A 17,549-nucleotide genomic window follows, 5' to 3' on the forward strand; every position below is an offset into this window, starting at 1 on the left:
TCTCCGCTGCCCGGCTTTCCTATTCGGGACAGAGGCTCCTGGTTCGAGACGGCGCGCGGAGACATCCAAGTAGCCGCCGCCGCCGTATTTATAAACAGCACGGGGCATTGCACCCTACGCCGACACACCGCGCCTTCGTCGTGTGAGGCTCGCGAAGCAATGAAATAAACAAACGTCGGCGCGACCCACTGCGCGAGACGTGAGAGGAAAAGGGGGCCTCGCTGTTCTCTGGATCTCCCGCTGGGAGATCACGCGCGCAAATTATCCCGCCGAGCGAAGTGTGAACGTCAGCGGGAATTGTTGCGGTCTGCGCGGATGGCTGCTGGCGTGGCGTATATACACGTGACGTCTCACCGCCGGCTGCTCTTCGCGGAGCATGCCCTGTGGGTTACATTATACCAGAGTTTCTCACAGGATGTGCTTATCTGTGCCGCTCGCGGACGCTTACGATTGTTTATCTGATTGTTCCTCAGAGAATGCGTTCATGCCAGCTTTGCAGACACTCTGATATCACTTATCTAATCGTTACCTTGTGGAAAGTACAAATCACCTGCGGAAAAAAAAAAAAGCTCTCGTGATCCATCTTTAATTTTATCAAGTTTGTTTGGTCGCCTCCTCTTTCTATAGTCCTTCTCAGATCTGGTTTATCGCGGATATCTGGTTGCGTCCCGTCGCAAATGCATTTGATTTACCATTGCGTATAACTCAGTTTAGATTGGGCTAGTAGATGTGACGCAGCTCGTTAAAATCAGAAAGCAGCTATAAACAGCCTTCCAAAAGGTATAGCAATAAATATATGTAGAACGCTGCAAAGGATGAGCTATACCAGTTGCTTCCTTCCAGCAGGCATGCATCTGCCTCCGCTTTGTGTGTGGCGGGATTAGCGAAACCGGTGATAGAAATACGTCAGCTTTCTAAGCAGGCCGAGCGAAGCCACTATTGACGCTCAAAACACAATGGGGATAACGACAGCACGCGTTTCAAGTCCGAATTAGGGGCGAGAGTCGAAGAAAGTACAAACAAACCAGCCAAGGCTGAGGAACCGAAACGTCACGGCTAACACCCTCTGAAACCCTTCACATCTCGCAACGCTGTTCTTACGCCGCGGTGCGATCAAAGCGCCAAGTGTCTCTTAGGCATTTTTGCTGTTGCGCGGCCGCCTCTCTCGCTGTGTTCGCTAAAACGCGTCCTTCGCTTCAGCGGAGCTCGTCGGGGAAACGTTAGCGCGACCTGGAAAACCTAACGTGTACCAACACAGCTGGCGCGCGCTGGACCAACGGAAAGAAAGAACGCAAGAAAGAATGAAAGAAGCGGCGAGCTAACGCACTCACGCGACCTACTCTGGCTCCTCGACGGCTTCGACGTACGTCGAGGGCTGTCACGATGGTTGCACGCCGACGAAACGGTTGGCGGCGTGAGGAATAATCAAGGAATGTTTTTCAGCGCTGGCGCTCCCTAAACTTGACAGCCTTCTCTTCTGAATCCGCGCACACAATCGTTACCGCTGAAACGGCAAGCGGCGAAGAGAAATTCGACGAAACGCGAGTTTCTCCGACTGCTGCCATAGCAATATCGATAAGAGAAGTCTTTCCTTCTAGAAACATTGCACGAACCGTGATAAAAACACAGTATCTTTAAACTTTCTTTCCTTTGAGTTGCTTTCATATTGACAGTGTTCCAGCTTGCCGATTCTCACCACAGCTACACACACACATAAGTACAAAGAGAGAGAGAGAGAGGAAATTAACGAAAATACTGCACACAAATGTGTCCGTTTCCCATCGGTTACCTTCACTAAAGCTGCTTACAAATGTGACAAAGGTCACCTTTTCATTATTTTTTTCACCGTTATGAAAGCACCTTTTGGTGAAAATTAAGCGATTCAGCTTATATTCAGCTTAGTATCATTCTGTTCAATATAAACCTGCCATACGCAAGACAATGATTCAAGATAAAGCAGTTTAATTCTATGTGTGGTATGCAGACAGTAACGTTATACTTCTCAAAGAAAGCAAAGAGGCGGGCGAGGCGTTTTGTAAACAGGAATCGCCTCCGCGTAAATGCACCTACTGTTGATAACCCGTTCGGCCGGACGGCGCAGGCGTTTGCGTGAAGGCCCCAGATTGTGTTAAAATTTGTGCGTCAAGGTCACCAGAAGGTGTGCGTGTGTGTCTGGAGTGGGGGGTCTGCTTTCTCTGATACGATCAACATAGAAGTGGGAGCATGGCTTATCACGCGGAATGTTAATATATCCGCTCGACTCTGAACCATAAATGGATCACGTACGTGGGCATGAATAAATAGACGACTCAACCACCGGAAACGCGTTTTCTTGCATCCGCTGCATCCGTGCACGGTGTGGCGCTAAATGTGAGTAAGTCATAGAGTTACTCCACTCTACTGCTAAGCCATAACTTAATCACTCTGGTGTCAAAGTGTGCTAAGCAGCAACTCCTGCGTGGAACGAACTATGCATCGGCTACTGGGAATTAGTTATGGATATAGCCTAAACAAGGTATCCAGCCTGAAGTCTAAACTCCAGGTTACAGGTTAGCCTCCTGCTGGAAAATCTATTTCCTACATGTCCTAAAATTCAGTGAGACGATTCATGCATCTGTCTACTTTGTCCTAGTGGTAGTGAAGACAATATGTACATGAACCGAGCCTAGCTTTATATCTAGTTCGATCTCAGCATTGTCCACTTAGTTCGTACAAGCACGTCTCGGGCGATTTATGTGACACAGTACTGCGGCAAGGCAGCTTTCCCGCACTGGCGCTGTGGTGTGAGTGAAATAAGCATTCGGGTACCGCGATCTACGCGACCACTTCTGTGCGCCTAAGCTGGTACGTCTTGCCCTTGTTCCACAATCAGCACACGCTTCGTTCAAGCCTGCCTAGTGGGGGCAGTTTACGTCATGGCAAAGCTCGCAGCCAAAGTATTCACATCACACCGCTTAACTTTATACCGGGCTAACACAGAAGCATCAACAAGACATCGGACAGCTGGACAAAATGACACATGCGCCAAGAGCAGCGCCTGGAATGCGCCACTTGCAAAAGTCGAGGCAGGTAGGTGCCCGCTTGCCGAGGCAAGAACGCCTCGAAGCGGCCATAAAAGGAGCAGTGCCCGCATCCAGTAGGCGGCCCCCGGCTTCAATTCACGTCTCGAAAAGCGGATCAAGCCGCCGTGACGGAATTGAGAGTACGCGGCCCTTTGCCGCCCGCACAAGACGCGCTCGAGGAATGCCTTAAAGATCGGCTCCGTACCTGATGTGGTTCGCAGACATAGTAGCGCAGTGGTGGTGGATGACGGACTCGTGCGTGCGGCCTAGGCGCTCCGAGACGGGCCGGCAGTGTGCGTTGCGTGCGCTGGCGGCGGCCTGTACGCCTCTCGTCTCGCGCGCGCGTAATGCCCTCCTCCTGTCTCTCGACGGCGAAAAAAACTCGTTCCCCGACGCTGTTGTGTCGGCGGAAAAGCAACGAGAGGGAGAGAAACGGCGGCCGGCGCCCCGGCGGCGGTCACGTGTCGGTGGGTGACGTCAGGTGGAGGGAGAGGACTCTCCTGGATTCTGAAAAGCCGCCCACCGGAACGAGCAGTTGCTGGTTGACTGACCAGGGAGGCAAAACTGTCTGGCAGAGCGCAGAGCGGCACTCGATCTCGCGATGACGTCACATCCTGTCGCCTATAACGTCCCCTCACCACCTTCAGTACAACCACCACGCTCTGTAGCGTACACACACTCGACCTTTTTCCCCCTTGCCGTGCGCGCTTTTGCGCGCCACGAAACCATCCAGGTGTGCGCGAGCCGGTCTGTGCGCGTACTACGGTCTGTGCGTCTCGTATAATAAGCACGTATAGACGCGGCGAGGGTGGCAAAGCTGTGCGTGCGTGGGGCGCTGTCTCTCTTCGAAATGGAATCGCTGCACGCGAGTTCGGAAACCGCGTGTTGATGACTCGCGCGCACTAAGTACGTGTATATACGCTCGTGGCAGGCGCTGGGTGCACACCCAGACGGTTGGCGTCTAGCCAGGTGCAGACTTTCACTGCGTGGACTTTGGCTTCTCAAATACTGGTCAGCTGGTCAGTTACATTCCAATATTCAAATACTGGTCAGCCACATTCCGGCCGGCACTGCTACGTAACCCATAGATGTTGCGGTCATATCCGCTGTCCATGAGTACGGGATAGCGATCTGCATGTGACGCGAGCTTATATAACATATGTTTCAAAATGTACTATCGCACTCAGTTTTAGGTTTATAGCGCAAAAGTGCGTGGTAAAGCGGTCGCGCGTTGTACCTCATACTGAGCGCTACAGTACAGCTGCCGCCGCTTATCACCGCCGCCCACCCTCTTCTTCCCATTCTCTCTCTCTCTCTCTCGGTTCAAATTTCTTTCTTTCTCTTTTTTTTTTTTTGACATGTTATAAAGTTCAGAGAGAAAAGTCGGAAGGTGTACGGCCCACATATACCACGGCATGCCACGTACACCACTGTCTTTTCTGTACTCTTTCCCTGCACGCCCCCAAAACACTGCAGTGCCGCTCGGTTAAACTGTCAATGGGGGGAAAGGAAGCAATGAAAACGAATGCTTGAAAATCCACACGGGTCGCCGCGTTATTCTTTCTCTTTTCCCCCTCCTGACTCGCTTTATCCCATTGCTTTAATTAACTCGAATGGGCTACGTGCCAAGTTCACTGACCCGCTGTCACTTGCGTGCGTTCTTGTATAATGGCGTCTGGCTGACGCAATTAGTGCGTTCGTAGTGCCCAGCCCGGGGCCCGTCCGCTTCTCATCAGCCGCTGTCATCGGGCGCGGCATAAGCAAAATGGGAGCGTATAATTGTCGCTCGACGCATTCCGGCAGCTATTCAGTGGGGGGCACACAATGGGCGGCTTTGAGCGCCGCGTCCTACAGACGAAAGATCGTAGCGTTTGCTGCTGTACGCATGGAAACATTGGCAGAAGCTAACAGGGACGCGCGCAGCTGCGTGTTTATCCATGGTTTATCATACGCCCATGGCCAGGATGCTCGGAATAGGCCCCCTTCCGAACGTTGTGCATCGCTTGGTGAATAAAACAGAAGAAGGAAAGAAGTGAAGCGTAACGGGACAGATTGATTGATGTTCGTTCGAGGGGCACTGCTTTTGCAGCTTTGCAGATGTGCTCTACGTGGACCGCATGCACTGCAGGAAAACGAGTTGCACTGATTAGCACTGTAACGTCCGAATATAATTCAAGACTTGTAATTTTAATCGCAGTCGTTAATACAATTCCGACCTTACGAACCTCCGTTTATTACGAGATCCGGATAAGAGAAAAGAGAGGCGTTTCTTTGGGTCGTCTTAAGTGAGAGAGGCAGACAGAAAAAAATGAAAAAGAAAAGGACCCCCAAAGCAATCTTGCTACTGTCTTTTCTGTACGTGCGCTGGATCGGCAACACGGCAACATAGAAGCGAGCGCATGTATTTCACCCGTCTTCATTTTATAATTTGCTCTATAATATTCTTTAAAACTTTCTGCGGTTTTCTTTCTTTATTTTTTTAAGCGTACAAGGGCTCTACTATATGGCACTGGATCACTCACCTCAGAGTTTATTTATATGGTCCAGTCCCAGTACACAACAGGCGGTAACCATGACATTATTCGCGTCCTTAGGTTGTCCGGCCGAGACTTAACTAACCTCACCAAGGTCTGGAAACGCTAGTCAAGTATGTTTAGGAGGTGTTAACTATGTATACGACGACGTCTTGCTCTGTGTGCGGTATGAAGAAACAGCGCTGCTCTAAAGCACCGTGACCGAAGCACTCTGTCAGCCGAGCGTTTACGGCTCCGTTCTTAATATCGCCCAGACGGGAGCGGAGCTGCTTTCCAGGATGCCTTGCAGCTTGCATCACAGCCTAATGATGACAAAACGCTCTGCCCCCGACTGTAGGACTAAAACAACGGCGTCTGGCGTTCCACGCTGTTGAGCGAGCGTGAAATGGTGACGGCAGCAGAAATAATTGCTGGCAAAGCGGAACAATTTCAAACAACATTTCGTTCACGCAACTCGCGTGCGCTGTGCTCGTGACACACGCGGAATGATTACGTTGAGGGCGCCGAGCGTGCCGAGTTTTGAGCGCCAGCAGCAAGGTCCATCAGTCCGCTCTAATTTCTTTGTGGGCTGCGACAATGCAGTGTCCTCCAAGCGCGATGTCATTTTGAATGCCATTTTATGCCTGCTACGGGGCATAAGTAAAGGACAGCACTTGTCTTTGCGTAAAGGACAAGTCAAACATGCCAGTGTTCCCCTCCTCCCCCCCCCCCCTTTTTTTTTGAGAGAGAGAAAGAGATAATAATACAACGATAATATTCTGCTACATACCGCACAACTTGAGACAAATAACATAAACTATACGAAAAACGTTTGTGATCATCTATTTAAAGAACAAAAAAAAAATGTGAATGCAGAAACTGCAGCTGATACTTTTTTTTGGTCGCCACGAAGGAATTAATGTGTATCATAAAAAAAAGAAACAAAGGAAAATGGCTATTCAAATATGGGCGCCAGCGGTTAATGTCAGATTTTTTACAACTTTACAGGAAGTCACTTGGCAGACCTGAGCATGAAACGTTTCTGCGTTAAAAACAAAAACAAAACCTTCGTGACCCTCACAGAAAGAGACCCTTACAAAGGCGTGTCGCGCCAGCTGGCGGACCAAAGCGGTGTTTAAGCTTTGGTTAATGATCCAGGGAGAGACGTCGTTGGCCTTATGTCCGCTAATAAGACACGGTTGAACGCGCCTTCTTTAGTTTTTTTCCAAGTCACGTAACGGGTTTTCGGCCTATTCTGCAGAACAGGGGATGCCACTGCCACCTAATCCCCCATAATCCGCTGAAGCGCTGTTGCGGACGGAGAACACAAATTTGCGAAGTATCGCCTTGCAAATTTTTTTTTCTCGTCCTCACTAACGCGAAAACAATGGCTTAGCTAAGCACCGGGTTGCTTGGGAGCAGGCATTCTATCCAGGATTACGGCATCGTCACAAAGATAAGCCAGCCTCCACGGCGGGCTGTTCGGGAGGAAACTTTCTTGGCAGTTAGCCGTTGACAGCGACCCAAAGCGCGGAGTCGAAGACCATCCATCCCAACGCGTGCCCAGCGGAAGCTTTCTGCTGAGTCGATTTCCTCTCGCGTGACTCAGGAAAAGGAGGGTTAGAGGCTGGGTGGCGGGGGGAGGGGGGCACAAAGTGCATCTCGTCGTCTCTTTGCCCCAGTGCTGCAAGTTTCCGCGCCATAGGCATGGGGGAGGGGGGGGGGGGGGCGCCGACAAGCCCCTTCCCAATCTCGGCCACCCCCAAAGGATGGAAGACTCAGCCGCCAACACCACTGCCTTGTTGGTTGAACGAACCAGCGTTGAACCCAATCTCGCCAATAGCGGCCGTCGGCAAACTCAAAGCTCTGGGCGATGCTCCCGGGAGTGCGCCCGGGCTTACTTTGTTTGTTGTTCTCGCCGGCTACGCTCTCTGAGACGCGATGATCTGAGCAGGCTTCCCCATCGGTCATCATTCAAGGCGAAGATCACCTAACTCGAAGAGGGGCTGGGTACGGCGCGCGGTAGTGTTCCTCCATGCATGGTGCGGACATGTCAGCTGCTGCGAGTATATATAGAGAAACCAACCAGGCCCGAGCAAGCTGATCGCGGAAACGTGCTCTAAAATAACGTCAAGTGAACGGTTAAACTAGAAGGCATGGAAGGTGGCGGGGCCATCTTTCCTTGAATTCCTTGGCTGCCCTTAAGCGAGCCTTCGACAGAAACGTTACGACTTAAACCACAGCACGTGTGATCGCTCATAAACAACGTGCTACCACAATAAAGACACCCCAAACGAGTGGTGTCATGCGTGGCCGCTTATTTGACGCGGTCAGATCACCAAATTGGAGACTTCATGAGCTCAGTTTCTGTCATAGCACATAATCGCGTTTTACGGAGGAACAAGCATGCCTGCTATCGATGTTTCAATCGGAGTAAGCGCCCTTATACAGAATAGTGTATATATGGGCGGCGACGAATGGCAGCTCACACTTGACTATAGCTTTGGATCTGCTAAGTGGAGCATAAATTAAACTACAATGCTGGAGGCCGGAAAGTTCAGTTTGCGTGCCGGAGGCCGAAGTCAAGCCCTCTCTCGACGGCGGGTGTTGGTTACTCGTAACAGCGTTTATTGAAAAACGAAATGAAAGACATGTTCACCGTGCGGCCGTGACTCCTCTACGTCACACACATTTACAGTATAGTATGCGACGAAGCCTGTAGCTAAGCTACATCTGCAGTTTTCTTTAAGCAGTCATGTACACTTAGTGCTCACTCTCTTCCTACTCCGTCTTTCCCATGCCCCCTGTGTAGGGTAGCAAACCGGACGCTCGCCTGGTTGACCTCCCTGCCTTTCCTCTTCCTGCTTTTTATCTCTGTTTCCCTCTGTCACTCCTTATATCCGTGTCACTTGCGGTGCGTGAAACATTAATTAATAATGGGAGATTAAGCTCCCTAGCGCTGTTAAGTGAGAATTAAATTCCAGAGAGCTGAATATATCACAAGATGTCCCACAGTGGTTCAAAATATGAAAGTCCGTAAAAAGTGAACAGAAAGAGGCGCGCGCATAGAGGTGCAAGAAGTGAACGGAGTGACTGACGGATAGTATGACGTAAGAGATGAAACCGATTCGGGCTGAGCTATTATGTCGCTCCACACTGTGCTTGGCATCTGTAGGTTTTTCCTCTTCACCCTCATCGCTTTGATGAAAGAGCCATCGTATGCGTACTTCAATAGGCGCATTGTCATCGCCTTATCAAATCGGCTGAGGTACAGCTTTTGATATTGACCTGCAAACATCCACAGCACTCAATCTAAGCCACATCACCAATGACTGCAGTGGTCAGCATCTTTAAAAGTTCAATACAAATATAGGAAAAAAAGGGAAGAAAGAGAGACATAGTTGAATGAGGCATACACTTTAAAAGCATTCTTTTTCTCTCCGCATAACAAAGGCATGTGCCGTGCATTCGTAGACTTTCCACGTCTTCGCCCCATTGCAAGCTGTTGACTTTGATTACGCTTCGTTTATTTGTTTTTCTCACTCACAGTAATCACGGGTTTCAGCGGGCAATTTCTCGCGGAGGAAGAAAGCGACTGGGGAGCATTAGCTACCCTTTATAGGTGTCCGATTTGAAAGAGCAACTCGCCGCGCCGGACCCGCCCATATGGGACGCTGGTCCGCGACCGCATATTACGCGCCGATTCGACGCCCGCACAGGGCGGCGGTTGCCCCGTTGACGAACGCAGACAGCCCAAACTCGGGAAAAAGACAGAATCAAAACAGCGTCGTGATGTGCCTCATGGTTCAACGAACTTTGCGTGTAACGTCAGTCGGCGTGGGTGGGGCTAGATGTTTTTCTTTTTTCTTTTTCCCGCTCTCCCGGCATATCACGGTGAGCCTGGAGGGGAGGGGAGGCCGGCCAGCGATCAATTGTGTTCGCGTCGGCGTTGCTACGCGACTCTCGATTTTGACGCTATTGTCATGTCATTGGCCTTGAATTCGATAGGCCGCCGCTCGCACAGCCACGCTGAAGTCGATACGCGTCTACACGCTACTCGGTTTCGCTCGTGCGGAGTCAAACTGCGTAAAGCGCTGTCACGGAAATAAACGCCTCTGGCAATACGTGAGCGCTTCCTGGAACTGAATGAGGGACACGTCCGCGCTAGTCTGTCGCATCGATTCGCTTGCTGCATTCCTGACAGTGATATTTGATGATTTAGGATTTTCTCCGAGGTCTGATCAATTAACTTATTCTGTAATTTATTCGCATACATAGGAATGCAAATGAGCTTTAGAACGCCCCTTTTGCTGCAACAGACAACTCGACAACATCTTTCATTTTGCAATGTCGAGCGAGTCGCTTTGTGAGCATGTTCGTAGCCAAAGTACGAATTCAGCAGCGAAAATAACATTTCCAATTTTTTTTCGCAAGCATAGAAGATGATTTTAATTTTTCACGTATTATGCGGCATCAATAACTTTCCCATTTGACACTTTCTGACATAAATGTACCGTTAAGGTATTTTGGTCTTTAGCATTAGTTGCATGAGCGCTTTGCAAATAGGCCTCAGAAGCGCATCAGATGTAACTTTCGGGCTAGTGTCTTTGTGCGCAGAGGATGTACATTGGGCAGAAATTATCACAATCAATCAATCATCAATCAATCAAGTCCGTTGCAGGACGAAGGCTACCAGATACCTCCAATAAGCTATTGTCACGATAGCCTTAACAAATGTGCTGTATGTCTCATATATATATTTTTTTTTACACAAAACACAATACGTAATCGGTCAGCGCCTGGGTGGCAGCAGCGCGCTACACTCGACTAGTGCGTGCTTGTCTTCCACGGTAAGCAGTAATCATGATCTGGCTCCGTAAATAACCCTTTGTGCGCACCTGTTTCTGGCCGTATAACGTGTTCATGCAATCTATCACTCGTGCTGCCTATAGTGAAACAAGGTCAGCCCTTTTAGGCATGCCGAATCTACAGGTCTCATTAACGCCGTTTTATCTCGCTCCACACCTATCCGGAGTTCTCCGCCGTTTTTTGTCTATAGGCCACATCCATCAATGCTTCAACAATGCATGCAACAGCGCTTTGGCGCTGTTGGATGCATTGGATTCGTTTGCCTACGTGGCATGTTTACTGCCTGCCAAGCCAGACGAAGCGAACGCCCCGAAGAATATTCGTGTTAAGGTACAGATCGAGAGGTGTGAATACGCCTCAGAGGTCACGCCTGCCGTATTTGCATCGCTATGGCCGTGGCTGTGACCTCTTTTCAGCGCTGGGCGATACTTCTCCAGTATATCTTCTTTTGCTCTGACCGAAACTAACCGACTCGATGATAAATCTGTTCTCTTTTAGGCATGCCGAATCTACAGGTCTCATTAACGCCGTTTTATCTCGCTCCACACCTATCCGGAGTTCTCCGCCATTTTTTGTCTATAGGCCACATCCATCAATGCTTCAACAATGCATGCAACAGCGCTTTGGCGCTGTTGGATGCATTGGATTCGTTTGCCTACGTGGCATGTTTACTGCCTGCCAAGCCAGACGAAGCGAACTGCCCCGAAGAATATTCGTGTTAAGGTACAGATCGAGAGGTGTGAATACGCCTCAGCGGTCACGCCTGCCGTATTTGCATCGCTATGGCCGTGGCTGTGACCTCTTTTCAGCGCTGGGCGATACTTCTCCAGTATATCTTCTTTTGCTCTGACCGAAACTAACCGACTCGATGATAAATCTGTTCTCTCCTAAACAATAGCTGAAACAGAGCTCTGAGCTCGCCTCTGTTTGGGATTTGGGATTATGCACCTGTCTGTTGAAGGCCGCCTACTCAGACTGCCTCTGCAAGCTGGGCCTTTTACATGAGTCGAAGAGAACCCACATCGAAGAGTTCGCACCTAAATTGGTTCCGAGTAGTCACTCCCAGTAGTCGAACAAGAACTGATCTTGTTCGCGTCAGAGTCTCATGCATCTTCTTAAACAACAGAAGCGCCATCAAGTCAGTCGTCTTCCGGGACTGCACGTAGCAATCCCCGGACGAACTGTAGCTGTCCAAGAATGGAAGCAAGCCAAGTGCGCCGCTGCGCATTAGGGAAACTCATATCGAGGATCGGAAGCCCGAAAAGGAAAAGGAAGCCTTTTACGCTCAGCGAAGCGCATGATGACGTCATGGGCAGCCAATGACGTGTCTTCAGCGCCCCAGACGCGGGAGGAAGCCATGGCGCAGGGGTCTCGGCGCAAGTTGCTGACCTTCCCGCCCCGCCGCCGTTGGTTGCGCAGGGATCGGGGGCGATTATTTTGTAAGTGGGCTTAGGACGAAGCCCCGCCGACCCGAGTCGGCGTCCGTCGGTCTGCGACCCCGAGACGCGGTGCATACCAATGCGCCGGCAGCATCGCTTGTGGAGCGCGGACTTACGCGCGGCGGGGTCCGCTCGAAATAACGTTTTGCTTTCTTTTTGGGCCGGGGACGCTGATCACTTTTTTAACGGTTTCCCTCACTCTCCCTCGTGGCACTATAACCACGACCCCACGGAAACTGGAGCGTCAGGGGTGCTACAGGCGTCAGCTGCATTCGTTGGTCGGTACACTCACTCACACTCATTCCAGGGAGAATGCGAGTGTGAGCGAGCACCAGCGAGTATCAACACTATGCAAGTGCAAGCACGAGTGAATGGCGCTGTGTAGACGCGAGTGAGTGGCGATGAGTCAGGGCGTGCGCGAGTTCGAGTATATAGTATACCAGGGGCCGTATATTCAAGTTCGACAGATGACTATATTGGGGATGTCACATGACTTTATTTCCTCGTGGCAACGCCCAGGACACCGCTTAACTGGAGCGACGGACACCCCACCCCGTCCATGGCGTCGAGGACTACGCGAAGTTAAAATAGCGTTGTGGGAAATCGTGCTATTTCCTTTCGCCACTTCCTTTTGTACTGGTTTAGCCTGTAAAAGTGCACTTTGAGCGGTACTCCCGTAAAACAGGGGCGTAGTCAAGCGGAGGGGTGGGGGGGGGGGGTTATGTTGGACGGCCTCTACCGCGCCGAAATTTCTGTACAGGGATACCTGGCATAAAACGACGCGCGACAACCCCCCCCCCCCCCCCCCCCAACCCCCCCTCCCCTCCGGAAAAAAAAAAAAAACATAGACAAGTGAGTGAGAGTTGGTTGTATTTGCGGATATACATTTAGAACAATTACAGACTGTCTTAACAGGCGAACAGCGCCGTGGATTATGGCGCAGACGTCAGCGTTAGCACTATATAGTGAGGGCGTGTGGAGCCTATATTAGCGAACCGTTCATCCTTGTCGTCTGGAGGTCGTAAAGAAGGCTGGGCGCTTACACGTGAGCATCAAGCGGACACGAAACAGGCGACCGTGTTTACGACGACACTCAACAACAACGCTCCACTCATGCGTGCGTGAGCGCCTGTGTGTGCTTATATGTATACGCACACACCGGAAGCGTGCTCCAGGCTCATCAGAGCGAGAAGCTTTGGTTGCGTGTATGAAGCGTTACAAAAGTGCGGCCTTTATATGATTGCTATATATAGTTAAAAACACGCGCTTCGTTAACGGCTAGGCTCTCGTAGTGATATGGGCTGCTCTGGTTCGCTTCCGCTGTGATTGCGTTACGAACTAGTCATCAGGCGAACATGAGAGGCACGCTTTCGTAATGACCTTGAATGACAGGCGCGAGCTCCAGCGACAACAGAGTATTAGCAGAAGTAGCGAGCGGCCGAAGCCTAAATCGTGACGAACTATAAGTTTAAGGCTGACTAGAACGGCAAGTTTGGCAGGTTTGTAGAACCGCACAGTCAAAACAGAGCGAAGAAGGACGATGACGCAAGATGGAATTGACAGGGCGAGTTCCGGTGTTGTGCCGCCGATATTATATTGCGGTCCTGTCTTTCCTTGCACTGTTGGGCTCCATCAAATGTCAGAGCGTGTGTATATAGTTAGTATTGAAGTCGCCACGTACGGTAGATATAATTATACGCACGAGATAACGTAAGCAGGCACCAACTCGATGTCTGAAGCGGTAAAAATACAATAATCCATTTCAGGGTCCGATGAAGAGGCCGCACGCGACCGAATATATGTTCCCGTGGCACTGCCTAAAGGATACGCGGCAGTAATGAAAACTGACGCCTGTCATATTTGCATCAAGCAGCGGTTATGACCTATTTTTCAGACAGCGACCCGGACGTGTCTTCCCGTCAGCGCATCGACGAAAGAACCAAGCGAAGCTACATGATCACCCCACAGCGAGATGGAATATTTTCTGGGTTGCGTACTACAGCCTCCTACAGGATGAGCGAGCCGTTGAATTTGTTAAGCACTGAGCTGACAGCCGAGTAAGACGCCCCCGTTTGAGTGAGACAACGAATTTCCGTTAATTTTGCAGCTATTGAATCGGCGTGCGTCGCAAGACCGCACCGGCAAACTATTCGTTAGCATGCGTTCATGTATATTTAGTCAAAGTCCCTATTGTCGGACGCACTGTGCCGTCGACAAATTGTGTAATGAACTGTAACCCCGAACATGAGAGTATACGAGCCTTCCAAGCTGCCGTTAGTGACTACTGGGTAGTCACAGCTGTCCTTAAGTGAACTTCGCAAGCGCCCATATGCGGAAAAAGGTTCCTGGTACTACGGTGTTCATCTCTTCTCGGTATTCAGACGTGCTTAGAGCATGCGCAATAAGCCGTGAAACACGACGCCTTGGAATACGCCTCGTCGAAAAGTGCGCGTATATATGGCGCGTTAATTAATTCACGCTTCGCGCACCGCGCGCAAAAGCTGCGCACGCATTCGGAACAACGGAAAGTCTATGTGCGCGCGCGGTTACCAGAGTGGGCGAAAGTCAAAGTCGTTCTGCGGCACTTTCGTTGACACAAGCATGCGAGGACACTGCTTCGCGTGCATGCACGCGCTAAGTCGACTGAAATGACACGAAGGACAGAGCGTGGTGTTGAACGCCCACCGCCTCGTGAGGCAACAAAGATGCAAACACATCAAAGCACGGCGAAGTGAAGACAAGTGGTATGGCGTCAAGGCAAACCTGGGAAACGACTCTACGTCGCTATATAGGCGCCGTCTCGCACTAAAAGCGTGCATTGTTGAGGACGCTGCGAGCCGTGCTGAAGCGGCCACTATTCGTGCAGCCGAGAGGGTAGTGGCAAGTATAGCACGCGCTACATTTAGTAGCGAGTTCGGACAGACGCGCAGAGCGAGCTCATATAGTATCAGTTGACGCGCGCTGGCAATGCTCATAATAAGAAGCTACTGACACGAGTATGAGTTGGCGAAATAACCGAAACAACAGGCTGCCAAACTTTGGAGGGATAGTGATATACTCCGAAGGCACAAAACATAATAACTCTGCCTAATCGCAGTGTGTGTCACAGGGACTCATTTAGCCCAGAAGGATTTCTTGCCGTTATCGAGGCTTAGCGGTTATACAGCGCTTTCGGCGTAGATGACATGCCTTGAATAATTGACACGTGCAGCACAGGAACGTTAGGCATAAGCTGGAGTAGCTGTGGGTGACTGCCTCTGACGCGCACATACATAAAGGTACACTGCTCCGACGTACACGTGTCGGCTATAGTTGGTGACTTATCAGGAGGCGAACAAACAGCGCGATAACGACAGCAAGCTTAACTGCGCTTGTGTTGTGTGTCCCTATAGGCCTTTGTCCAGCCTTCGAGCTTTCTTCGAAGTGATATATAAGCGTGTTAGCCATCATAGGTGCTTCTAAAAGTGTACTATTTATATACAGGTGCGAATCTATATGTATCAAATTATTCACGACACGCGCCGACGAATCCGGACACATCCAAGCGAGCGAAAAGCCAATGGTTTTACAGCGACAGTAGATGGCTGATAGCTATATCACTGCAAGATATGATGCTCTGGAACGCTCGCACTCCCTCCGTTAGCCTCGCAACAGCGCTGCACGCTTTTTTCATTGCGACAACTCGTCTAGTTTCTCCACGAGGCGAGCAGCCACACACGCCACGACTATCATCTCCCTGCTCGCGCGTTTGCGGTCGTGCTCGGGGTCATATGTGCGTGGCTCGCCAAAGGTCACACGCCCCGGCGTGCGCCAGCAGGTCCCTCCTCCCTCGCTTTCCTCGTGCTCCTCGCGGGCATCTACTGTCTCTCTTGTTCGCTTTACGGCGTGCTTTTCTGTTATTTTTCCCCTTTTTTTTTTGCTTTGTCCCGTTGGGCCTGTCGTTTTTTAAGGTCGCCCCTTCACGCACCACTTACAGACGTGCGAGCGACGAGTAGCGCGTGAGCTCTTGCCAAGGCGCTTCATACTGGACGTGCCAGCAGGCTAAGACGAGTAAGTAGGCAATGTCCGTTCCGCATTCGAGAATTGCCGTGTATAAGGACGCGTGCGTTATAGATTGCACGTCCTCGCGAAAGAACTGGAGAGTGTTCACCCCTTTCGACGTGTAGGAACAACGCTACCGCATCTCGTTACCCGATACATAGAACATAATACACCAGAAGAGAAAGAGACAAAATACCACAGAGAGTACGACAAGACACAACAAAGGACGATAGAAAGAGCGACGAGATACGATGAAATACGACAATGTCCGATTTTGCGACATTTCTGCGATTTGTTCTATTCGAACACAGCAACGAAAGTAGTGTTGAATGATATGAAAATGGAGAAGCGATTAAGTGGGCGACACCGCCAGGTGATCTGTCGTGACATAACCGAGTGCAGAGAAGTTGCAGAGCAACTTAACAACCGTACGACAGACAGGCCTCTTGTATAATGAGACCCTTTTCGGGCCGTGAAGTGAATAGACGCTGAAAAACGATCTCAGCGCTGCTGTGGTGAATATACGCCCAACATTGAACCTTGCTGCTAATAAACAGTATAGTATGCTGCAGAGAGATTATAGCTGCGCGCAATACGACGAACTGGCGGAAGCACATATTTCCAATGACCAACCTGACTCAGGAGACGCCTGCATATACACAGAGTGTTCATATATTTGCAGCCAATATGCCACTACGACAAACCGATTCTCTCGGCTGAACCTGAAGTGTGGCGTCAGAGTACATAAAAACGAAATCAAACGTCGAGGAAATGTCATTTGGAGATCATTGACCCGCTACGACTATACCACGACGCGCAGATTAAGGGGTGTAGCGCTCGCCCACGGGAATATTAGCGCGCTCGTTCGCAGCTTCAGTGTTTCAACTTGTATTTACTTCATGACGTAGCAAGCCAGTAGAAATTGTATACGAATTTGAAACAAGGCCTGGCGATTATACGGCAAGCTGGCGGGAAGGGACATAAGATGAGCGAGCAGACGAGGACCAGCAAGCGATTCTCATGGACTTGGCGCTTTCCTTGTTTGTAATGGCCCATACATTACAAATAAATAAATAAATAAATAAATAAATAAATAAATAATAAATAAATAAATAAATAAATAAATAAATAAATAAATGACTGATAGGTTAAGCGCTCTACCCGTATGTATGATGATGATTATTTTGGTCATTTGCGGCGTTAGAGGCGTGGATTTCGCTCAAGTGCACCAACTCAAGCCCAACAAGAAGCTCTTCGTTTCGATGTGAGCTCTAGATGCGTCGAGCGGCCAGCGCACCGAGACCTACAGCAGCGTCTTGCGACGCCATTAGCGAGCTGCAGCGCTCTCCGGCGCGACGGCACCACGCCTTGCGGCGCTCGTTGGCGCGTCGTGGTCGGCGAGGCCGCCGCACGACGTGCGACATCGACAGCGGCGTTTGTTCCCGGCGGCGGCCGTCGAAGCACCGGGGCGTCGCCTCGCAGCACCTGGCTTCCTCTTTCACCGCGGGGCCTTCACTGCCCCCCCTCTCACTCACGGGCATCGCTGGCGCAAATGTTTCCGTCTCCCGGAACCGTACGTTTTTGTTTGCCGCCGGCGCTCCTGCACGGGCGTCGTGCGCCCGCGA

The 17,549-nt window shown here is 50.5% G+C and overlaps 1 protein-coding gene across 6 annotated transcripts in view; it reads right to left on the bottom strand.

The window, feature by feature from the left end:
• LOC119449521 (microtubule-associated protein Jupiter) overlaps positions 1-17,549 on the bottom strand; it is an 87,222-nt gene that overhangs the window by 42,404 nt on the left and 27,269 nt on the right. Inside the window, exon 1 of one of the 6 annotated variants that reach the window (XM_037712709.2) lies at positions 3,268-3,600. The exons of the other annotated variants lie outside the window; for them this stretch is intronic. Coding sequence (XP_037568637.1) covers positions 3,268-3,287 — 20 coding nt within the window. The 5' untranslated portion in view covers positions 3,288-3,600. Of the gene's footprint in view, positions 1-3,267; positions 3,601-17,549 lie in introns of those variants that run through there. 6 annotated transcript variants of the gene reach the window in all.

The sequence above is a fragment of the Dermacentor silvarum genome, chromosome 4, assembly GCF_013339745.2.
Source record: "Dermacentor silvarum isolate Dsil-2018 chromosome 4, BIME_Dsil_1.4, whole genome shotgun sequence".
NCBI lineage: Eukaryota > Metazoa > Arthropoda > Arachnida > Ixodida > Ixodidae > Dermacentor > Dermacentor silvarum.